This window comes from Dermacentor albipictus, chromosome 3 (assembly GCF_038994185.2).
Source record: "Dermacentor albipictus isolate Rhodes 1998 colony chromosome 3, USDA_Dalb.pri_finalv2, whole genome shotgun sequence".
Taxonomy (NCBI): Eukaryota; Metazoa; Arthropoda; class Arachnida; order Ixodida; family Ixodidae; genus Dermacentor; species Dermacentor albipictus.
The window spans coordinates 125,590,065-125,615,228 of record NC_091823.1 but is presented as its reverse complement, the minus strand read 5'-3'; the positions used below and the strand labels follow the sequence as shown (position 1 = coordinate 125,615,228).

General features: G+C 44.4%; 1 protein-coding gene across 1 annotated transcript in view; it reads right to left on the bottom strand.

Moving 5' to 3' along the window:
- The window catches only part of LOC135909440 (MAM and LDL-receptor class A domain-containing protein 1-like), a 194,926-nt gene that overhangs the window by 148,799 nt on the left and 20,963 nt on the right, over positions 1-25,164 (bottom strand). Inside the window, exons 6-13 of the mRNA XM_065441395.2 lie at positions 24,345-24,509; positions 23,729-23,835; positions 18,271-18,367; positions 15,756-15,914; positions 6,087-6,232; positions 2,514-2,630; positions 1,207-1,330; positions 178-315 (exon numbers count right to left, since the gene is read on the bottom strand). Of these exons, the coding sequence (XP_065297467.2) occupies positions 178-315; positions 1,207-1,330; positions 2,514-2,630; positions 6,087-6,232; positions 15,756-15,914; positions 18,271-18,367; positions 23,729-23,835; positions 24,345-24,509 (1,053 nt within the window). The remainder of the gene's footprint in view (positions 1-177; positions 316-1,206; positions 1,331-2,513; positions 2,631-6,086; positions 6,233-15,755; positions 15,915-18,270; positions 18,368-23,728; positions 23,836-24,344; positions 24,510-25,164) is intronic.

Genomic DNA, 25,164 nt, shown 5'->3' with positions numbered 1-25,164 from the left:
TCCATGGTGATAGGCGCTGAGAATTTCACTGGCGACCTCATTGTACCCGTAGAATTACAGGACAACAGAATCAGCAAAATACTGCCTACAAGTTTGCACAGGCAAGATTTTCACTAAATGACATCAAAGAATTGTCTTTTCTGCCCATCAAATCTTGCTGGTCAATTGCAGCTATACCTTTTACGCCGTCTGGAAGTGCAGGTGGATCCAGCGTGGCAAATAGAGGTGGGCCAAACGTCCACGTCCTTGATGCAGTCCCTTGAGAAGACCAGCGACAGAGGTTCGACCTCTCGAATGTGCAGCTGAGCAGCTCCACTGCGTAAAGAAGCCGGCGGTGTCGCGCTAAGCCTCATAACTAATGTTACTTCAATTCGTAGTGCCGTCATGTGATCGACAAAATACACCAAAGAAGCATCTACAGCAATCAGGAATATCTATGCACGATGACGACAATAGTTTCTTGCTGGTCGATATTAGTTGCATTATGAGCCTCTTTAAAAACATGCATTATGGAGATATAATTTTTTTGGCAGACCCTAGAACCGTGATAAGGTGGACGTCCATATTACGCGCAATTAGATGGGGTGAAAGAAAATAAAATATTTCTAGAATTTCACACTTGATCAAATGCGCTTTAGCTAATTGACAATTTCACTTGAGAGGTCGCATTCTCTGGCATTGAAGTTTCCCTTCACTGCTATCACGTCTTAATGCTATTGACTTGCCTTCTTAATACAAGTGCAGTGGCTTTGAGCAACAATTGATTGAAGCCACCAATTTTCTTCCTATATTATTGTTCGTGCTAATCCCAACTCATGCTTGTTAACTCCAGAAAATTTGATATATCATTGTCAATATAGCCAAAACCGATAATTTTTTATGAGATGACTGTACCCAAAGGTAGCTAAAACTACTGCCAGGATATCCTGCTCTAATTTCGACTTTGATGTACCCCATTTCGGTTACACTGCTAGTCTTTGTCGAACTGTGTTCTGGATATGTGATAAGTTTAGAAAGCTGGCTACATGTGTGAACATAAAGGCTGAATACTGTTTTATAACAACTCTTGCACCGATGATTCAGACTACACGCAGGTAAGAAAAATTATTCTCTTGCATATTTTACACATTGATGATGGTTTCCTGTAATACATTTCATAATCGTTGCTGCTTGCGCTGTAAATATTGGCAGCAATATGAAACTCACTTGCGGATAAAGCTGCACCTGATGTTGGTAATGTATCGCACTTGTCAGATTCTTTCACGGTGATGTCATCCAGAGCGATGTATGCCGGTATCGATGCCAGTCCCATAGTTGCGAGAAAGAGGGGCTGCAAGAATACGAGAAATGGAAATGTTTCACAACATTAGAGCAGATAAATTTACTTCTGAGGACGGCAAGTATGCCGCGTCTCCCAGGACAACTGGCTCAGGATAAGTAGCAATGGAGGAAGACATTGGTTTATTGACATGAGACTAATAACTTCACAGAAACATTAACGTCTTCTAATAAACCTCTACATGCTGTCGTTAAAGAAGCTGGTTGAAAACATGTTAGGCAACTTGAGGCTCAGAGACGGCTGCTGATAATGAGATACACGGTAATATATTCAACATATTTACGAGCCGAGGATTAAATGGACTCCTTATGCAGGTCCTTTGTGTTGATTTCTGCGGCCATTATCTCGTTCTTTGCTGTTATTTGCTTGCGTATACTAAACATTTAATGTATTCGCTACAAGCAAACTGCAAGGAGTGATCGGGACTCATAAGTTGTTTTTATACGATTCTTATTGTGTACAGGCGCCGGTGCAAATTATAGGCGCCTACGTCAGCTGGAACTTGTGCCATTAAAGTCGATTTCCTTGTAATTCAATTGAAATTCACCGCCGTAGTTCGAAAGCTTAAAGACAGTATTGTCTTAATATTATTACCTCATCCGCATACGTACTATACACAATTTTTTGCACCTTGTGGTGCTTGGCTTGTCACCCAAGCAAAACTCGTCTCTATCTACAGAGTGAATTTTATTTCTCTGCAGTGGCGCACCCGGTATTTCCTGGTCATGAATGGCATGAACGTTATAATTATGAGGCAGCATTCTTGACAGGAATGCAGCGATCACAGAGCTTTCAGGAAAGCAAGCGCAAACTAGTCAGATAACGAATATTGCTTCGGGCCAAGATATGCCCCCAAAAGCAGCAAACCTACTAAAGAATGTAGTTAACTTTGACCATCAAAGGAATGCTGTAATGTATTCGGAGGATCCTTTTCTTTACTACGCGAAAGCGTTATAGCTGTTTTTGAAATTTCGTACAGAAAACAGTAAACACAATCGAATTATTGCGCAAACTGCTAAGCAATAACCCAAGTTGACGTTCTTGTTCGTGCAAGAAAACTCTTCGTTGCCGTCCCTGACAGATTGTCACATAAAGGAGGCACGCAATGGAAGGCTACTAATGGCGGCAGCAGATCGAAGAACATCGTATCTGGTGCGTCACGACATTGCCGTACCCGCCTGCTGTGAAGTGCTGCGACACGGCCCTGTTGCCACGTGACAAGGCCTCCGCCTTTCTGCGACCAAAGCGGAGAATTGTCCCGTGACTCGTGCTCTGGATCGATGGCAAGCACCTGAAATGCGTGAAAGCAGGTGGTATATTGTGGTATTGAGGATAGATATATAGCAGTTCATGTACTTTATCCGAAAATATCTTTTCCATCAGAGGAATTTCGCCGATATAAGCAGCGGTTATGCAAATGAGCCGTCACCACCAGATGTTGAATAAGTTGAGATTATTGCGACTATCGGTACCCAAGTGGTAATCGGAGCATTTCGATGACACACATACACCTTTACTTGGTAGGGTCTGTAGAGAAGCTCTGCCTTGAAGTTTTTCTTGTGACTGCTCGTTAGCCAGGATGTTATAGCGAATGATATTAATCATGTAAAGCGATGTTCGACACAGCATAAAACAGATCAAAATTATTAAAGCACACAATACGTAAAGTTTCCCTGCTTACGTTAGCCAAGCTGCTCCAAAAAATTATTTAATGAACATGGTGCAAAATACGATTTGAAGATACGGTGGTCAGTCTGAAGACCTCTGACGATCGAACCACGTCGTTCTTATAATTGTGCCATGGGCTTCCTTTTCTAAATCTTTTTTTTTCCCGTGAACAGCTTCGCTAACGTTAGCTGGGGCACATGGTTTATGTGAAACCAAATGTATGTTGCCAGCAACTACCTTAACAGTGATTAATACTTCTTTATGCTCCACTTACTACTATAAGTGCTGATAACCTATGAATTATGAGCTTTTCAATGGATAACTTAACGTAAACTCTGTCTTTAGCGCCCATATTGTAAAACAGCTGTCAATTTTCGGCGACCTGCATATTGTGAAGCAATATCGCTTGCGCTGGAAATAAAATCCGTGAAACTGAACACTAGGTGGGCATCTCTGTCATGGGCGCACCATAACAAACCAGAGGGGTAGCGCAGGGGGGTATTCTGTAAATGTCCACCTAGTCGATATGTCCATTGTTTAATTGCTGATTGGCTGGGTTGGGGTATCAGCAAATAAAAACACCACCCACAGCTATTTTATTCTTTTTCAACTCCAGCGAATGAGCGGTACCTTACAGAATATCTCCCCCCTCCTCCCCCCCCCCTCCCGCCTCATTTTTAACTGCACCGCCAACCTTCTATTTCAGCCAACGAAGTGGCTAGGTTGGCGCACAAATGTGACGTGCCTCCGCTCATCGAGGTGCGTCCTACGCTCGCACCCCTGTCTCGGCTCCCCTGACGATAAGTGTGTGCCGCGGTTAGTGATAACGTGGTTTGCATAGATTCATTAACGTTATATCATGAACTGTTCGAGGAATATTTAACAAGTAGAAAGCGTGGCTCACGGCTAGCGCAAACTGAGCAACCAATAATAAATGCAACAAGGTCCAAAGCTGAGCCAATTGGTACACGATTTATTGAAACATCGCCTGAGGGTTGCGGGCACACTCGATTCCCACGCATCTCCTGATTTTGTTTTCCCCGCATGGGTCTCGCGTTTTCTGCAATCCGGTATCTCCGCGTAGCTTAGTGGCGGCGGAGGTCGGTGTGGATGCAGCGTATTACGAGAGATGGTGCGATTATTGTGCTGCTAACACCACCTAACGGCGTGGTTACTGGGGCCCAAATATGAGTGGGCTCCCTTGAGCTTGGGCACGGCGAGCGACGCGGACGCTCCGCGCATGCGCCGATCCGCGCTTCATGGTATCGAGCCGCGAAAGGCTTAGGAGCGCTACAGCGGAATGCACGAACAGGATCGTTCGAACCTGCCACCGCTTGCATGACCGTACACGAGGCGTTGATGCCTAACATGCGAGCGAACATATTCGCTGGCTATCCGGTCGTTGAGTCGGAGTTCCTCGATTTGCCGCGTGCCCATCGGCATGTTCTATCGTTAGTGATTCGACCAGAAGGCATTAGTGTATGAAGGGTGCAATAAATGCCCTTGTGAGTGTTTGCACTACGGTGTTGCCGTTCCTTTGTCCCAAGAGCACGGGTGAGACCGCATAATATCTAAGCAATACCAGCGTCTCATGTGAAGCCTTCTTCGTTAATTAGGAGTGTCTGCCTTGTTATAAGCCCGTGGACTTCCTTTCAAACGTGGAAGATAAAAATTACTCGATAGGTAATGCTAAAAGCAATCACAGAAATTGATGATGTCACCTGAGCTTTAAAGACGGGTACCAAAGACGGGTACTTCAAAGCCATCATTTAAAAAGTAAACTAAATCTTCGGTAGTGCACAAAGGATAATGGAGGTTTCTTCACGTGTAAATGCTAACAACAAACCAGTGGTTTCGTCAACTAGAAGGCTTCCCTTTGGAAAAGTACTTGCAGGGTCTTATGTGACAGACCGTTAATTTAATAGGAACTCTGTGTGCACACTATGAACCCAGAATGATATTTTTACGAACAGAGCTAATGTCGCCATTAGCGTTTGTTTTTTCTGTGTCGTCAAGTGTTGGCGCGTTCTTTTTTTCCGCTTTGGTTTGCTAGTTACGGCTAGTATCTTTGTAACTAAGGGCACGCATAACCCAGGAGCGAAAACAGCGCTGAATTGTGTGTCGTTTCCCTTGGTATTTCACGTTAGCTTACTGTCTACCGGACAGTGCTCACATTACTAAACTTGACCACAGGGCCGTTATCATGGTATACGTGAAACACTGTCGTTTTTGTTATGCCTTAAGAAAAAGTGTCTCGCTCCAGTTGCCGACAAATAAGCCTTATAAACAACACTTTAAACATAGGCTCTTCTCTAAAAATATTTCTTCATACGCAGCGTGCTATCATTGGCTCTCAACTTCGGCATGATATTTGTGTGCGCCTTTCATAGGCTGTGGACATTTCGCTCCTTCGAAACCATCCCTGTCGAGCTAGAAATGTTTGATACATGAGCATTGTTTTGATGCCTTGAGTACACTGTAATACGCAGCCATCTTTTTAACGGTAACGTTGCTGTTAATTTTGACAAGCCGGCGCGGTCATTCTGAAAAGACGTTTCTCTTCCCGAGAAAAAGTTGGGAAGGAGAGACACACGAATACCAGACGAAAAAAAAAAAGGAAATTTTATGTTATAATAACGGGATTCGACTGGCTGTTGTGTGAGGTAAGTGGTGGTGTACGCCTAAGAAAATGTCAGCCTGCCGTCACTTTGACTGTCAAATGCCCTGAAATAGAACTGTCAAGATGTTTCCTGTCACTTGGTGTGATATCTTGTTTTTCAGTTTAAAAAATTTTTAATGTTAAGAATGCGTGGTGGAATGGCGAAATAAAATGAAAAATAAGTAAAGGCTTCTCGCCTAGCAGCACAGCGTACAAGTTATTAAATATTAGAGATAACGAATATTTCGCTAAGTAAACTGTTTCTATTTTTACTTGTATCCCCGCAGCTTATTTCCACACAGTCCCGCTGCACTTGCCGACAAGATAGGCCAGATACTCATAATAATTGGTCAACAGAATTCAGATGATTGTAAGAAATATTCTGCTATCTTTTGAACAATTCTTAAAATATATCATTACCTTCAAATCTGCACTCTCATCTCCATTGATTATAAACCAGAACTCGATGCATGGTGTTACTCGGCTGTCCATGGAGAGGATTTCGCCTATCAGTTCGGCCTGGTCACCTTTCTTTCTCTCAAAATTAGACACGAACAGGTAGGACCCTGGAGAAAGAAAAATTAAAAGGCAGATGAGAAGTACTTGGTATAACGAACAAAAAGGCGAATACGATTGAAGTTAAACATGACACGCACATTAAATAAGACCTCACACCCGGTTTTGATACGCATGTTTATTCAAAAGTACTTACTGCGAAATGTCAGACATCCTTATTTATTGAAAGAGGTACATATAGGGGTGCATGGAACAGAAGGGAGAGAAACCAGAGAGAGGTAGTGAAAATAGAAGGTAGCGCCATCATAACGCTTTTCAAGCGTAGCTCATCAGCGATGGAAAGCTGTCTATCATAAAGCGTTCAAAAGCACGCGCTTAGTGCCCATGCAAGCAGAATTCGATACTCGGTCCGTATGGCATGTGGCACTTTTGGTGCCACCGGTGGGCACTATTATTATGGTATACGATGAAAGCGCGGACCGCTGTGAAGAATTGTAAGCGCCTTTGGCTTCCTCGAAATCACCAGTGCTCACCGCTCACGGAAAAAGCCGGCCGTTATGTGGGCCGGGCCTTTACATAACCTCAGACGCAAAATATGAGGGTCTAAGAGACACTAAAACTGGCATTATTTATACCGACGTTCATTATTAGCCTTGGTTATAACTGTCAAAATGCACTGTGCATGCGAAGAAAATGCACCAAAAAAATGACGAAAATTCCAAGTTGGTGAGTAAAACTGAAACGTCGGTAGAAAGTTCTAAAATGTTAATTTTTCTTAGTTGAAGAAGTCGTGCGGTTTCTTATTTCCGCTCGGTACTCACCCTTGACAACGCACTACGAATATTTAAAATTACTAATGTTCATATGCACGCCCTGAACGTTAGACGACATGCTGAAGGTTATACATAGAAGAAATTAGCTTTGAAGAGGGCAGTGAACGAAAGATAACACAAAGAATTCTTCCTTTCAAGTATGCTGCCCAATAAATGACGCAGTTTCCAAATAAAAATAAAGTGTAAAAAACGAACGACAAAAGCAGCAAGGCATGCCCACAACCACTAAAATTCGCTCTTAGTTCTGACAGCACTCATACTCAAATAAGAACTTCAACAAAACACCACTGTAAATATCAACCAAGTAATTCATCTCTCCATCCTTCTGCGGCGTTAACACCTCTCACGGTGAACCGTGTACTCAATTTATTGTGAAATACGACCATATTTTCTAACAGTAAAAATAGACTGTAACATATTCGCACGTGGTAGTGACGTTAAAGAACAGAGTAGCAATGTGAAAGGCAAAACTAGCTTTTATTGCGCGAACCTGTGCCCACAGGGACAGGCTACACTTAAAGCACAATGATAGCGGCGAACACAGACGGCGATCATCGAAAATCTGATCAGCGTGTCAAGCGCGTCGACCTTTATAGATCAGTCGTCGAATGTTCCAGAGTAACCGCTACGACCCGCGTGTCTTCCACAAAGTTCTACACTGTTCGCGTCGCGCAATTCATGCAATCAGAATAGAAGAGTTGCGGGGAAAGACAGCGGATGGAACCATCGATAACATTCCAGAAACTTCTTTTACATGCAGGCGCGTCCTGCGCTGTGCGATAACATTTGTTAGGTGGTGAGAAGTGGTGGCCCGATAAAGATAAAGAAGTACACGTGTCAATATGGAGCGTTAATTAACGACGGGCTCTGAAAAAATGATTTACTGGCGATTACGATACTTCCTAATGCGAAATTGCAGCGCAGCCATATACGTGTTTTCATTTCGCGGTACAGTATATCTATTGGCCCGGACAATCTGTCTAGTGCGTCACTTTGCAAACAGACGATGTGTGGAGCAACTTCCTCGCTAATCGGGAGATCGCGAGAGGTGGCGCGTGGATGGCGTGGGGGCGAATAACAGCGATCTCCGCAGACAGAACTCTATTCATGTAACGCTTTGTTTCATTAGAGCCTATGTGCGCTACTCTGGCGCCATCTGGTAGGCATTGCCTCCGCAAAACCTATCTTGCGCGACACTACGCTTTTCTTCTCACGCTTTCGCCACAACCTCCTCCTCCGCTTTCCGTTGAGTAGTTGGGCTGCACCCTGTTCCTCTGCTATCCTCCTCGCGATTCTTACACTATGGCTGACTTCACGTTCGTTTTCATCCTTCCTTGTGTTCTTTCGCTCGGTTAGTAGGGACAACGCTGGCGTTCGCCGATGGAACGGGTGCCTTAAAGCTGCCCTCTAAAAACTCATATCGTTATTAGAGCGAAGTTTTCTATGTCTCACTGACTCATCCGTTAGCACCAAAAACACACTGCAGGAAAGCCAACTTACACATCTGCGTAGAATATTACAGTTTACATTCGCAGTTGTACCGATAAGAACAATGGGAACTACGCCATGCTCTCGACCAATGAGAAAGCGCCACGCTACAGAGACGAACTTTATGTATCTGCATTGCATTACGCGCGTCTCGCAATGCATTCGCAGCGGTCACCATGGCTAGGCCGCGGGTACCGCGCACGGCAGAAGAAGAGGCTGCCTTAGCCGGATACGCATGGCTGCTGCGTGGCATAGCACCAAGCAGAAGCCATGCGTATCCGTCAACAATCCGATCCGAGTGCGCGCATCAATGAAACGGGAGCCAGGCGTCGTCGACGCGCTGATCCCGAGGTTCGAAACCGGGAGAACGCTGCCAAACGCCAGTGACTCGACGCGGAACCACCTCAAGAGACGCAACTATGTAGGCGTTGGCGGATACAGAACTTGAAGGCGTTGGTGGAGACGAAACAGGCACCTCATGGTCGAGCTCGGTAAGTGGGAAGTACTGGACACAGTAGTGGGTCGGAACAGAAAAGCGCAGGTAGACGGGATGATGAAGAGGGGGCAGAGTTCGGCCAAGGGGGCGTCAAAAAGGATTGCGTTGTTCTGTTTTTGGCTGAGCACGGCTGTAGGCTGAGCGAACACAACTCCGGCAATACAAAGAGGATATACGGCATAATGGCCGCCAAGGTGGAACAGATGTGACCGGATGCTTCCGCCAAGCATCGGATAAATTTGAAGGAATCTTTTCGTCATTGTATAGCGACACATACCCACTGACGTATATGTGGTTACGAAATGTATTCTCAAGGAGGTTCACTGAATAGTGGTACATACCTTCTAGCAGTTACCGAATGACCCAAATTGGTAACAAAGACGTTCATTGAAGAACAGCACATACTGAATGGTACACACTCAATGCCCAAAGTCGGCGTCAAAGTGGTTCATTAAAGAGGGGTGCACAGCCAGAGCCACGTGCCCATTCCGGTATTCCCAGTGGCACATGTCGGCGTCAAAAGGATCGTTGAAGAGTGACACATACCTAGTGTCACATCCCGGTGACTCAAGTTGTTGGTGCGGTGATGCATTTCGAAGGCGGTTCCCTCAGCACAGCAGCTCAATGTTCTACCCATTGGAGCATGGACTACCAAGTGACCCAAGTTGGAGAAAAAATTGTGACAGACAGACAGACAGACAGACAGAGTTGTAGGGAGTCCAACCAACAAACTTTGGGGTTCGTTACGCCAAGGTGAATTAAAGCAAAGTTTAATAAACTAGAATTAATTAAGGCACTCGAACCCATGACCTTTCTGTTAATTAAGCATAGGTAAGTGAAGGGACAGTTATTCAAGATAGAGTTAATTGAGGCACTCGCATCCCCTATCTTTGCTGGGAGTCGAATCTCCGACTTTTGAAGTAGTCGCAACCACGACCGGGGGTGTTAGTAAAGGAAAAGTTAATTACGGCAGAGTTAGTTCAGACGGAGTTAATTAGGGTACTCCTATGCACAACCTTTGGTGGGAGTCGAACACGCGCCCTTTGGTGGGAGTCGAACCCACTTGGAGATATGGGAAAACCAACCATTCCCCAAAGTTGGATTCCAATTGGCATCGTGAAGGTTGACAGTCGAACTTGCTACCTTTGGTGTTAAGCTGCATTAAAGCACAACTATTTAAGAGAGAGTTAAGAAAGGAACTCGAGCCCATGACCTTTAGTGGGAGTGGCACCCCCACATGTGGTACTAATTAAGGAAAAGGTAATTACTGTATAGTGAATTAAGGCACACGTACCCACCACCTTTGGCGGGAGTCAAACCCACTTGGAGATAGGGCGAACCGAGGATGTCTCGAAGTGGGATTCCTGTTGACATTGAGGAAGGTTGGGAGTGGAACCCACGACTTTTTGTGGGAGTCGAAACCTCGAGATTTTGCGGGCGTAGAACGCACGATATTGGGTATTAATTGAGACGAAGTTGAATAAGGCGTTATAACTTGCGACCCAAGGTGGATATATGGGCGAACCGGCGATATCTTCAAGTTGGATACCAATTAGCATCAAGGTCGACAGTCGATCGCTGTACGATTGGTGTTAATTAAGGCGAAGTAAATTAACGTTTTAGAGCATTACTTAATTTTTAGAGCAGCTGCAGAGTGGAACGGCCTACCCTAAGACATCGTCGCTATCGCTACATCATCTGCTTTCCAAGAACGCGTAACCGATCATCTTTAATGTTAAATAATCTTCGCTGTTTGTTTTTCTTAGGCCAAATATAATCCCACTCCTTATGTAACACCGTCTGAAATGGGGGCCTTGAAAGGAATAAACAGAACTGAATAAAGTTAATCGAGGCACTCAAACCCATGGCATTTGGTGGGAGAAAACAAGTAATAGAAAGTAGCAACGCATAAGAACGAAATATGACATAATATGATGAATGTCTCGTGAGCGCACAAACTTTCGCCTTCATCCCTTTTAACGTATGCTAAAGTGACTGTCAGCTTTTTCCGACAATCTTGTCTAAATATATAGTTATGCGAGCGTCACGCGTGGACTTCGCGGCAGCGCTGCTAGATGGGACGGTGCGCCCAGAAGGAAACCTCAGACAGAAACACTACTGCATGTATTTGACATGCATATAACGTTGCTCCGCCATGGTAATACGGTGTGTCACCACATTACTTCAATGCTAACCGCATTAGCGCGAAAATTCATTGTGAGATGGGTTCTCCCGGAATTTTCCTTTAATGCAACTACCTTTCTTGGGATACTTCACGCACTTTCATGCGTCATTGCCTCTAACCGTTTTTCCCGCCGACTAGGATCAATGGCTTGTGGATATATCTTAATGTGTGTTGCATCGCCCTGCTGTGCTGTGGGAACTGAGCTCAATGCAAACAAAGCATTCAGACCGACTTAGGTAACTGCGCATGACAAAGTGGGCGTGCACCGCTTTCCAACGAACGACTTTCATGCCAACTTGGGCCGCTGGGTATATGCCACTGTTGTTCTATCTTCATCGCCAGTTATGGATGGAGTTGGAGCTGACACTTTCCATCCACGCAATAAGGTCGTCGCACTTCTCTCCTTTCACCACACGGCACCACAGTCGAAATTGCTCCGTATATAAAAATAATAGGCATTAATTTTTATGCGAAGCATATTACGAGAGCTCAACCCAGCTCCTCAGGCACGGCGGTGTCGCCTTCAATACCACGTGACACCGTCACGTCACGACAGAGGAGAAACGGGGCTCCAACTCGCGCCGTCGCTCGCGGCGTCGCGGCGGTATATAAGCAGCTGCGCTTGCCTCTGCTAGACACTCACGAGGTGAGATGCCTCCTGGAGGCTGAGCTGCTCGTTGGAATGAGAAGCGAAGGTTGCGTCGTGCTACAGAGACTGATTTTCTAGGTGGCTTTGGCTCAACTCTTGCAAGATGGGCTGGGTGGGAATCGAACCAGGGTCTCCGGAGTGTGAGACGGAGACGCTACCCCTGAGCCACGAGTACGATGCTTCAAAGCGGTACAAAAGCGCCTCCAATGAATGCGGTGTTGCCTTAGAAACGAGCTGTTTCTAAGGCTCAGGCGTGCGTCGCTTGCTCAGGCGCACATTTCGTTGCCGCGCCGAACGCTGCGTTGCTCGACGCTCACCGTGTCCAATGCGGGGCGCGTAGCCCATTGTAGCCCATTGCGCCGCTGCGCCGTAGCCCATTGTTTTACACCCCTTGGCGGGTCGACGGGAACGCTGTCGCGTTCCACTCTTGAAGGCGAAGCAGAGTAACACATGAGTTGTTTCTTTGTCTAGCCGAACCAAATATAGCCAAGCAACAGCAGTTCACCAGGCTAAACAGTGGTTCAACAACTAAAATAAAGGCTAGTATGCTTCGCATCCTGGGCTTAACCTTAGCTAAGCCCCAGCCATTTTTCTTAAAACATGATTTGTGACAAACTTGTCAGCTTCATCGTGGAGAGGTTATCACGTACCACTGGTCTACTACGCCGACACTGCTATACTCTTTCTTGTCAGGTCAATATGTTGCTGCATCATTCACTGCTTCTTTCTTCCTTAAACCCTGCTGCACTTGTGTGGCCGACAACAACCTCGGAAAATATTAGGTTGCTTTTGCTGCAAAAGCCGCCATGATGGCTTAGTGGCTGTGGCATTCCTAAACAGTTTTACAAATTTATATGTGTACAAAGACTGTTCAGTTGTCCCATGGCTAATACCCTCACGGTTAACGGGTAAGATACCGGTTTTGCAGCGAACCAATGATTGTAACTTGTTTGCCCAAATTTTCTTGCAAATAAAAGTGATGGGAGCTTTGACAGGCGACATAAAAAGTGCATTAACTAAGGTTTTAAAGTCATCGCTGCCAAATTCTCCTGCCGAATATTTCTGCGCGCCCATGATTGTCAGAAAGATTACACAATTCTAAACTACGTCTTTTCTCATCGCCCGTCTAGTTGGAGCTCCCTTTTCGTCCTGTACAAATTTTAAAAGCTTCAATGATAGGGGTTTCTCCCATGGGACAAGCAAAGCCTCATAAGTGTGAAAAAATTTCAGACTGTGCGCTGCTAAGCACGAGATCGTGGGATTGAAACGCGGCCATGGCAGCCGCGTTTTTATGAGGACGATATGGAAAAACGCACGTGTACCGTGCTTTAGAAGCGCGTTACAAAACCAGAGGTGATCAAAACTAACCCGCAGTCCCCCATTTGCGTGCAGCAAAATTATATCGTTGTTTTCGCACGTAAAACCCAAGGATTTGTTTAAATTCTGCGGCAAGAACGAGCTGCTCGTGTCATAAGTTAGGTTCCATTCTTCGCTCACACGAAATGAATTTTTAGTAAGTATAACCATATTCGTGCGGACTCTCGATATATGCACGTGTTTTGTGCCCCGTATATAATAGGTATATAAGGCAAAACAAGCGCTTTAATTTGTTTGGCTGGCCTGAGAAGAATTCACCCACTCATTCAACACGTGACTCGGAAATCTGGAAAGTCGACAGCTGTGCACTAATTATGACACGCAAACGCCAAAATACAAAATCACAACCCTGTAAAATAAAGTATGAAGAAGTAGTTACGTATAAATTCATATGTAATTAAACTCGGTAATCCACGTCGGCATTTCTATCACTAGTGTACGCTAATGTTTGTTTTCATGCGTCCTTACCTTATTCCAACACCCCACAAATGCCAATTTTGACTAGTTTTTGCAAGTGCATTTATACAGTTTTTTTATAAACTATTTTTTTGCTCTATCACTAATAAGTGAATAAACTCTGCATATAGTGCCAGTTTTTTCTCTCTCAATTCTGCTTTTATTGTATCCGCTAAGATATAATGTTGTATATATTGTACATAGGTGTTCTTGCTTATTTGATTTTTAACTGTGTATATCTTTGTACCATTGCTGCTCCTGTTGCAAATGGTCCGGTTACGTAGGAAGCCATGGCCCCGTCAAGCCTCAAGACTTTCATCCCTGGTTGACTGAATTGTACAATGCATTTAGTAATATACAGAAAAGATCATTTAAATTAATAATAATAATAATAATAATAATAATAATAATAATAATAATAATAATAATAATAATAATAATAATAATAATAATAATAATAATAATAATAATAATAATAATAATAATAATAAAGATTATTATTATTAGTAGTAGTAGTAGTAGTAGTAGTAGTAGTAGGAGTAGTATTTAAAGTCAGTTTGGCAGCCAAGAGAGCCAGGGGATGAAGTAAGGGCGTTAGTATTGCGTTTTGCTACATTTTAGCTCTCCAGATAATGTTTCATCTTGTTACCGCTAAGAACATCACTTGATTCCACGTGTTGATAAGCGCTAGCTTCTTTCTTGCAACCTAGACGCTAGTTGGTGTATGTCGCTAAGATACCGAGCGATGACAGCACGTAATAACAAAACTAATGCTCGCAGTTTGCATCCTAGTCGATATTATGATGATGAAGGGGATATCAGCAGCGCATGTAATGTGCAGAAAGGACCCGTGTCTTGCAGCAAGCATGGAATGGGTTTCAAAAGAAGCATATCAGCATCGAGGCCAACAGAAGAATAGAGTGAAAAAGCGCTGCGAGCTTATGATTTTCTCGGCTGACGCAACGCATACGTTTCTTTTTTTTTTCAGATCGCTAACAATCACTTTCGTTGTGCAGTGTAAATAAAGAGGAAGCGGCAGCTGTTCGTGATGATGCCGTTTCTGTAGTCGCTGACAACCTAAGAAGTACGAACAAACTGCACCCCCAAAAACGCACTGCATCTGTTCAACTCTGAAAGAGAGCCGAGCCAGCTTGAGTTCGCTCACAGGCTAATGACTTTGCTCTGCTATTGAACATGATAGGCTAATTGGAAAATAGATGCTAGATATTTGAAGCAAGGATGTCAGGATCCCCCATGAAATTTGTCTAGACCTTCAGGTTTAATCATGAAACCAGCGATACAAAGTACGAATTGTATGAAAACATATTTGTTTTATACAGTCGAAACTTCCTGGCGTCAGCCAAATCAGTGAACCTAATTGGCTGACACATCTTTGTTATCTCAAGTACGATTTATTGCACGTGCGATACGTTATACTTTACTCAACGTTCATGCTACAGTTGTACCCGTTCCACCGGGTGAACAAATTGTATTGTGACCCATGCAATTTGTGTTTGAGTTAGCTTACATATAATAATGCATTGCTTAGGTTCTTATTGACTATAGTTTGAACACACTAACCCCCCGTGTTCAGATATGCATCTAAACTTGAAGCCCATGCTTGACTTCATTTAAGTGATGCCTGTTGTGAACGCACCAAAAGAAGCACAATGAGCGCCTTCTGCGCAATCGCACGAGACATACTTTGATCAAGTCAAGCATGAGCTTCGAGTCAAGATGCATTTCTGAATAAGGGGTCATACTGATTCTACAGACCTAAATTGAAAGGTATATTCCTAACTTTCGCTGGATGCTCTTTTCTATTTTTCGCATGATCATAATCAACCTGCGTATATTCTCTGCATAAGCGGTGCGTTTCAAACAGGGCAGAAATACAAGGCTGCTCTGATGATATCTACATTGTAATAACTGAGGCTCTTTAAACCTTCTGCATTATACCTTTATTACCAACGAGACTAGGGATACCTCCTACCTGTCTATGTGCAGTTATTTCATGAGCACTATGTAAGCATTCTTGCATCGCCTCAGCGAGTGCATTCCAAGGGTGTGATAGGTGCGGCTGACTGACCTGTGCCATTTCCAAAAGTATGGTCTTGAGGAGGTCTCGGCAGTGTAGTTTTTAGGTGTTCTCCACCCATGAGCCAGGAGACCACGTTGGGATCCGGTAGGTACCGGTTCTGCCAGGAACACCACCCATCCTCGAAGTTGCAGTGGTGGTCGAAGATGTCTGTATAGCATCAAGTGCACAGAGCACCGGAATGGGAAGGTGCACATAGTTCGCCCAACGTGCTACATAAACCGCTTTTGCTGCTGTTGTTCTGTTGTTGTTGCTGTTGTTGTTTTGCCTCGGAAAATTATGATGCATTTTATCATTGCAATGTAGCATTCATTTCTTTCTTGCTATTGCATTTCATTATCGTCTTACGCACAATATTTATTGAAGGTGCAATGAACTCCTTTTACTTATCAATTCATATCACCCATATTTTTTTAGTCCTAGATGCGGCGTTCTGATTGTAAAACAAACAAATACGTAAATAAATACGGCAGTTTCATTCGAAGGGTGCAGCAGTGAAAGCGACAACAAGGGTTTGCGTTACGCTAGGGCGACGCGCTCGGGCTGATCAGCACGCGGCGCAACTGCTTCTGCACAGTAGAATAAACGCCCTGGGAGTTATGAGGCGCCTCGGATCGCTGGCGCGATGGCTATCGCCGCTAGCAGCCTTGCAGTCATCGCATCTCGGTCGTGCACGAGGCGTTTGACCGGAGAAAAAAGTGTCGGCATTTGTAGCTCCCTGTTTGTCGTCAGTTCCGCTCAGACGACGATAGACACCACGGTGTTGCATGCGCAAAGCTGCTCAGCTTCAACGCTAAAGGCCCAAGCACATGTACGCCTGTCGGCGTGCGTTTTTCGCGCCTCGCGCGGAATGGCAGTTTGACGGACACCAGCGTGCGCCCGTTTGGCTGAACAATTTTCGCCTTGGTAGACATCGTTTGGTATTCTCTTTCTCAGGCAGCCAGAGCACCAGTATTTGCCTGAAGAAGATATTAAACCGTCTTCGCCTTGGTAGACATCGTTTGGTGTTCTTATTGTGAGGCAGCCAGAGCACCGGTACTTGCCTGAAGAAGATATTCGCGTTCGCACCGCGCTTCGACGCGCACGATCTGTCCAGCACCATCTGCGCATGCCTGGGCGTGCGATCACGCGCTTTCGCGCGCCGGCAAGTGTATACGTGTAGTTTGGTCTTAATGCGAACAACGCTCATGCCAGCAGCGCATGCCAGAACGTTATAGCGGTGGTCCAGCAGGTTCGATTGAGTGGAACGCAACGGTGCGTTCCTTTTGGCTTCGTCGCTCTTGCAGCCAAATGCAATGTATGTATGATCTCGGTAGACCTTCTATAATCCGCCACGCGCCAAGAACACATGCGCCGTCAGCGCCGTGACGGCACAACGACTGCCATATAGCGACGGCGGCTGCCTGAATGCGCCTTATTTTTTGTGTGACCCTCTGTAAAATATGTGTCGCAATAAAATGTAAATCGTTACTTTAAGAATCATTTATATTCTCATTCGTACATTCGGTGTCTTTCTGTATGCTTTATCATTAGCAAGTGAACAAAGTTATCCACGAGGCTAGAACGTAAGTTTGCTATGTTTTACGATAGAATTCTTAATACCCCCTTTATGAGATAAATTTAAACCGTACATTACATGCGTGCTTACATAAGCATGATTTCCGCCAAAGAAAGAATTCACGGCCAGAACACGAATGCTCAGAAATACTCAACTACAAAATGCAGCTGAAAAGTTAGTTTTAATGAAGCAGGCTATCCCAGGTGATGGTAAGCTCAGTGGGTTCTGTCGAGTCACTGATGATCAGGGCTTACTGTGCCATGGCAGTTCGTTATACTGAAGTTTGTAGGTGGCAGTCCTGTGGTGCTGAAACACTTTATGGAATGACATTGAATCGATGGGCAGCGGAATATACCTCTTGCATGTTCACGACATTAAAAGGTGTGAACTACGTGTGCTTATACGTAATAGAATCTGAGCGATTGTAGTGGGCAGTCGAGATTAACTTGAATGTGAGGAACTGCTTATGCGGCACAAAAATCACAGTGCCCGCGTTTTCTACATGACGCTTGATCACATATGTACTAATGCATAAATTAGTTTTTTGTGGTACTGCTGCTGCAGATAGTAATCATAAGTAATTTGCCGTCTACACTGCACAGGAGGTCCCATAATGTTTATGACCATGAGACTTCCTTCCGTATCGAATAATTGGTCATTCCAACATGTAAGAATTATAAAATTTGATACTGGCTATCTGATTAGGACCTGAATGCATCGCTGATAAGATCCGCAGCCACGTACTGAGCTGCATAATGCCGTTACGAATATGCCACTTTACCGGGTGAAGATTAAGTGGGCATCATTAACAGTTAAAATACCATTATTTGATGTCTTGCTTCATTTCAGCATAAATGGCAAGCATGCAAATCAGATTAAGACCATCACTGAGTCAACGTAACAAAGTGCGAGAGAAAGGGAGCAAAGAATGCACTTTCTTCTACTCACTTCGCCTTCCCGTGCACTTGAACAGGCGGATGGCGTCAAAGGCACAATATGGCTTGGGGATGAACTCTTCTGGTGCGAGAGCGCAGCTTAATTGAATCTGCAAAGCATGTTTGAGCGGATATTGAACAAAGTATTGAATATTCTTCCCATGCATGTGCCGGAAGACCAAATTCAAGAACTTCTAGCAACAAGGCTTGCTGTTGGGCTAGTTGGTTTATTGTAATAGTAAAATTAAAAGTGTGCGAGAACAGACATGAACAATACTGAACAACACCAGCGCTCCTTTGTTGTTCGGCCTTGTCCATCTCTTTTTTTGCGCTCTTTTAATTGTATTGTATACTGCTCGCTACCATTTCTGTAACGAGGAGGTTTTAAAAGGACTGGACTTCCCAGCAGGTGCAAGCAACTTTCCCTCGCAATTTCAACTCCGCTTGGAAGATACACGAATACAACCTTTCATGAAGCTGAATCTGGCGTGCCCTTCTCGGATGAATTTATTACCTGCTCATGCGATTGCATTGTCCAAAGATGGATATCATTTGCCCAAGGTGGTGCAGATGATATTCCACCAAAATTAAAGGGACTGACAAACAATTTTCAAGGTACCCATTTTTTCAGTGCAATGGAAAGCATACCGGTCGGAGTATCTAATCCCGAAGCGGTAATGCGGAAAACGTTGTGGAACATTCTTTATCAAAATTTTTACTTGCGCACTTAGCATGTAGTCTTTCACAGTGACAGGTTAGTGTGATAGCAATTATGCGCCTTCATGGGTGGATGGCAGACGACAAGCGCGGCTGTAGCTGTGAGAAAGTATTATTTTGCTCCTGCAAAATATGTTCCTGCGAAACGAAACATGTTCCTGCGAGCGGCTATTTTCGAAGTATTAACTTATTTCTACAGTATTATCTACGTGTTTTTACGGTTTCCTGTCTAACTGATTTGGTCAGTAACAGTCAAAAGCATCTTTTTTAGCCAAGTCAAGTTCGCGAAAGTGGAACGACGGTTTCACACCTGCAAACCATCACAGCCTGTTGCCGTGGCCACGCGTGTGCTAATATTGTAGCGTTCACACCCACTTACGGCACAGCTAGTCGATGGTATTTTCTGTCTCTCAGGGAGACCACGCAACTCTGAGTACTTACTCGGAAACTCGCCCACGCACAACAGCATGTGCGCCACCGTGCATTGTCGTACGAATGTGTCGTTCGTTGACCTGTACTTTTTTCACTACGTGAGACTCATAAGATAAAGTGCAAGCACCTAATAATGTACACACTGCAATTTTAAGCAATAATTATGTTGCACTTAGTAACAGCGGACTCACGCAGAGTAATCTCATATAATCGATCCGGAGTACTATGATTTCGCCGCCAGGCTGCGCCACTTACTGGCTTTTGAGACTTTCTTCGGCAATTTAAAATTATAATTCCTGCCTAATTGGTGAACAGTGTGCTGGATTCTGTCGCTTTCAATTATGGTCATTTGTTTTCCATCAACTTCTTACAAGACATTCTGGCCAGCCCTCAGTCCCTTTAAGGAAGGAGTAGAAGCATCTGCTAAGCGTTAGGCTAGATGCAAGGAAACGAAAACTCCGATAGCGCCTCTTTTACTGTTAAATCCTGCCGTAGAACTATAGTGAGGCTGTGAACTTTGTTGCAGGTGTGAAATAAATAAAGGGTTATAGCTAAAGTTCTGCATTGGTTTTGGAAATTAGCAACTGCTGTCGCTTGGCTCAGTGGAGCAAACCATACTGGGTCGCACAGTGTAGAGTTGTCTGGTAGCTACGCCTGCTATATTGTGGGATAGCATTTTCTGGGTGCTCCTTGTTGCTTTCCAAGAATCATTTAATCTTCCTTGTAATCCGGCAGCATGAGTGCGCAGCTTTTGTATTTTGTTACTTATTGATTTCTTTACTACTGCCTTACACAGCCCAACTGAAACAGCATGGAAGTTGTGCATAGAAATCATAAGGAAAACAGCCAATGCAGACAACGTAAATGATGTAATTCTACTGTCATCAATACATGTAAATATGAACAATAATAAAGAACAGCAAAGCCATTAGTAAAAATGCACGTACGTTTATTATAATGAATTTACAATGTAAATACGATAAAACTTCAACCAAGCCTATCTTAAATACATGCGTATACATATAAAAGTCATCCGGCGCGATGTACCCGGCGACATCAATAAAAGAGTAAGTTTCTCTGACAAACAACCAGAGAAAACAACAGCAGATAAATTATCAGATATGTCAGCCAAAACTAAAAACTGACCCTGCACTATATGAAAGGTACATTAGAACTATTTGAGAAAGAAAAAAAAAGACGATTGAACAACGAGATAATTTTTAGTTTAAAAATAATCATTAAGGATATCACAAAATTTAAATGCATAATGTTCACGCATGATATAGTCTGGAATGCCCTTCCCAAATATGTCTAAAATACGTCCAAAAATAGGGCCGAAAATAGGTAAAAAAAATTCCTATGTACACTTGCCCCCGCCATTTTCTGCGCACGTCACCCTCCTATTCGTTATTCCGGTTTCGGTTCCCCCATCTCTTTCGCTTTTTTATATTTTTTGAAACACCCTCTCCAACGCATTCCGAAGTCCTAGGCATCAATATGCCTTTTTCGGCGCCTCAACCCAGCGTATCGCCATTTCTAGATGCCGCCGTAACGACACCTACGTTGAGCGACTGGTGCTACTGCCCCTTGAAAGACCATGCCGCTGCCTTTCAGTCCCCCCATACATTGCACCGCAGACTCCTCGTCGCCATCTTAACTGCTTCAAAATTATTCGACGTATTGCCGCTATGCTGCTCAAGTCACTCTTTCAACTCATGTCTTTTTTTCGTTTTTTTTTGGGGGGGGGGCGGGGAGGAAGGGGGGGGGGGTCTTTTGTGTCACTCGCGCACTGACCGCCTGACCGGCTCTTCTAATGCCACAAAAACATGCCGCCGACGACACCCTTGAATGCTCCCTAACCTCTCGGTTCCCCAACGCCCTCCCATATGCCCCCTTCTTTCTTTATATAATTTTTTCGTCCTGGTATCGCCCGGTTTTTCGTTTTCTTTTCTTTTCTCCCCGCCTTCCCACTCTCCCGCTATTGTCCCCTAGTCTTGGGAACGAAGCTCACAGACGTCAGGTGATTCATTACCTCTGAAGTCTCTCCTTTTATAACCAACACTCACACGTGACGTCACTGCACTAACCCTTCAAAACTAACATGCCGAGGATGACGAGGCCGCCTTTGACGAAGATAGGTCCTCCTATAGAAACGTTGGCCAGTCTTTCTGAAGCACCTTATCCCTGCTTACAAACTTTATACCACATTCCCCAACAGGGTAGCTTGCGGTAGGGCCGATGAATTGAAAACATCGCCATTTCAATAAATACGCGCTAAGCTTATGTTATTGTGCTATCTGCATGGCGACCAAGTGGAAGGTTAAAACTGTGCATGTGATGTACAGATGACGACCTAGTATAGTGCGAACAAATTGGTGAAATAGTGATAATAACGCAGTATCATGAGGGACGGCTTGTGGTACAACTCACAGATGCGGGTTAATTTGTTTTGTTCTTGATTTAAAGCTGTTACTTGAAATAATTTGAGTGGCTTTGTTTTGAATAGCCTGTAGCATATCGATTAAACAATCATAATCGGGACACCAGTTCGCACAAGCGAATACATGTTGAGGACGAACTAAAGCACGCTTGCTTACGTATCATGGAAGGAGGTTTACGTAGGTTGCGGCGTACGTAGCCTAATGTCCTGGAAGCCCTCCCACAGAGAAAGATGCTGCGTGAGGGCCAAGAAAGATTCGAGCTTAGATGATGTTGTGTAATCGCATGTTAAGTTAGGTTATGTTAGGCTATGTTTGGTTAGGTATGATGCCCTTCCGTTCCCTCCTGATACGTATAAAAGAGCACAAATAAATGGAAGCCGTACAATTTCCTAACGCGGCAAAATATGGGCTTCATTTAATTATCGAAGTAAGGAAAGTGATTTCCAGGCAAAAGAAGGTGCGGCGCTGTTCAGTTCGTGTCGGACGGGGACTGCCGGCTCAGAGACGACTTGCACTCTCTTATTGGTGAGCGTAAATTATATGGTAGCACTTTAAACGTAGGCGTCTTTTGATTACAGTCGAACTTGAGCTGCGTACAGGCAACCACAAAGCTAACAGGGCGGGGTTACTGCGAAAGACGTTGAATGTATCGCGTACATCACCACGAAAATCTATAAACACACACAGAGACAAAAGAAAAAAAAAACAGTGTGCTAGCTGTATAAATTGCTGCAGGCTAGGTTTCTCAACAGCGAGTTGAATGCGTACCCGACTTTTGCTGAAATCTAGTTTTCCCGCAAAGAACATGCCCATATGATTCTGACGCCGTTCGCACACAATTTGCGAGAACACTTCCAAATATTCACATACTTCTGCAAAAACCTTTTGCCCAATTGTACTGATGGCTCCTTAAATCTATCTTATCGCTACAATTATTTAAGAGAAATGTAGAATTTCTACGGGTCTGTCACACGGCATGCCACTTCGTTGTAGAGCCCTGTTAGTGCAAAAAGAAGCACGAAACTTGCTGCACGTGTTGCTTGGGAATCCATGTTGCTAAGGTAGCCTGAAATAAATATTTTTACGGCCGCAATATTACCAGAACAAACACACTAGTGAATGCAGCGTACACCCTCGCTCCCGGGACAAGCCACCGCACGAAGCCACTTTTCCGCTGGCTTCACCTGCGACCGGCTTGGTGAGCCAGTGAAGTAGCATTCCGCAAAACGTACTACAGATTAGTGCTTTGTACACTGATATGAAACACATACGCTGTGAGGATTGAGTGGTTCAAGCGGTGAATGAGCAATAATAAGAAAACAGTGTAACACAAGACATAAAAGTATGGTAGACAGGCGCCTCGTCTCGCTTTGCACGTGTTCACGAAAGCCCAGCGCGAAGCTATATGTTACACTGCTCACCTACTTAGCAGGTGATGGGTGTATGAGGCATTGCGCATTGTCGTCGCCTGTCCGCACGTTGTACTCTAACTGGAGCTACAACAAACTGATTCTCTGGCAGGTAATGTGTTACGCCACGCTGCTGACGCAAATTATATCTGGTTTGTTTGCTGCTAGATGCAGTATAACGCCAGAAAAAAAAAAAAACTTGCACGGCATTTCACAAAGTTATACTTTATTCCACGCCTAGATCGATGAAGGGCTGCTCGTTAAAAGCGCCATGCTGAGCGAAAGTCGCGTCACTCATCTAAGCCACCGTTTGATGCTCACATATTTTGCGCAGGATTCGTAGGCGCTTGTACATAGCATGCCAGAGTTATATATCGATCAGCGTTACGTTAATAATGCATATTTACTTATTTACATAACAAAATTTGGCTCATAAATGTGTCTAAACCTACTCCTTGTCGTGCCACCTCACCTTAAAGTCACTTTCCTGCTTGAAAGCCACGTCCACTCTGGTCCACTCTCCTCTTATCAAACGCTTGGAAGTGCGGGACCAGAGTACTTCAGGGGTTTCAGAGCTTCCTAGGAGGGAAATACGGCGGTAAATGCCAATCTGTGAAATGTATCAGCAACCAGCCCAGATGCCAATTACTGATGATAATGCATGAATCACTAATGAATTCAAGTAGCTATAATATAATGCGCATGAAAATACAATAATATTTCAGTTGGACAGAAGTAGTTCAAATTGGCACATTCCGGAGCCCAGCACACGCATGTGTTCTGAAGTACAGTTTTGAAATTAGGCAATTATAAATATTATATAAGCTTCATACGGGAATGCGACGGAGATTCTACATCACGCGTTATCAACTGCAGTCGTATTCGAAGAAGTATTTGTAGCTGACGTTTCCACGATGATTTATATATGACGATTTGAACTTTCCGAATTGATTAAGACAAAACATTTCCTCAAGTGTAGGGAATAGGATATTTGCAGTTGCATATCGATGCGCTGCTCTTAACAAACAAACTTGAAATGATGAATGCATGGCTCTTTTAGTAAGAGAGCGAAAAACAACATTTCTTGCCTCTTGCAGCAGCAGCTAGAGAATACGATTTCTCTGGGTTGCTCAGGCTCCACGGAACGTAGTAGTGAAACTGCAGACATTGCATTTCCTTGCGGCCTTTCAGCGACGGTGATATCAAAGACGCTGTCGTGAAGTTTCCCAGTGTACCGAGGTAAACCACACCACCTGTAGGAAAATATCGCGCAATTTTCTCAAGCAGAAGCTCATACGTAAAGAATTGATCCCAGCAAGTGTCTTCCCGACATATATACTGGCTTAAAAAATGCCCTACTGAGCGAAAAGAGATAGCAACGCAACCGTTCTGTTAGCGCTCACTTCGCACTGTCTGAATTGGCTATGGTGGGCCTTCGTTACACGCGAAACTTCTAGCTCAGCTACTGCTCTTTTCACGAAATAAAGAAAGGTTTAGCGGGGGTTCGGGCCGATCTTGTTCGTTCAATTGTTCGTTCGTTCAATACATTTTGGTGCATGCTAGGCACATTAAAATTACGCATTCCTTACGAACGCAGTTCCCAGCACAATACCGGCGGCACTATTTCAGCAACGACGGCATGCCGTCAACGCTGACGTAGGTAACGAAAAAAGATTGCCAAGCATAGTTCTATAACGATAGCAATTATATATAGAAACACCAGCCGCATTTGTGCCATCGCCGTCGCCGCATGTTCCGTATAAAGTACAAGGGCGATGACATCGTCGCCACGTGTCGTATGCTATATGTGCGAGTGATAGTGTGTGAGGGTGAGCGGACGATGGAGGCTCAATCTCGCGCCCAGAAGGGAAGTAAATGGGGAGGAAGCGCACCGTCTTCCGTCGCGCG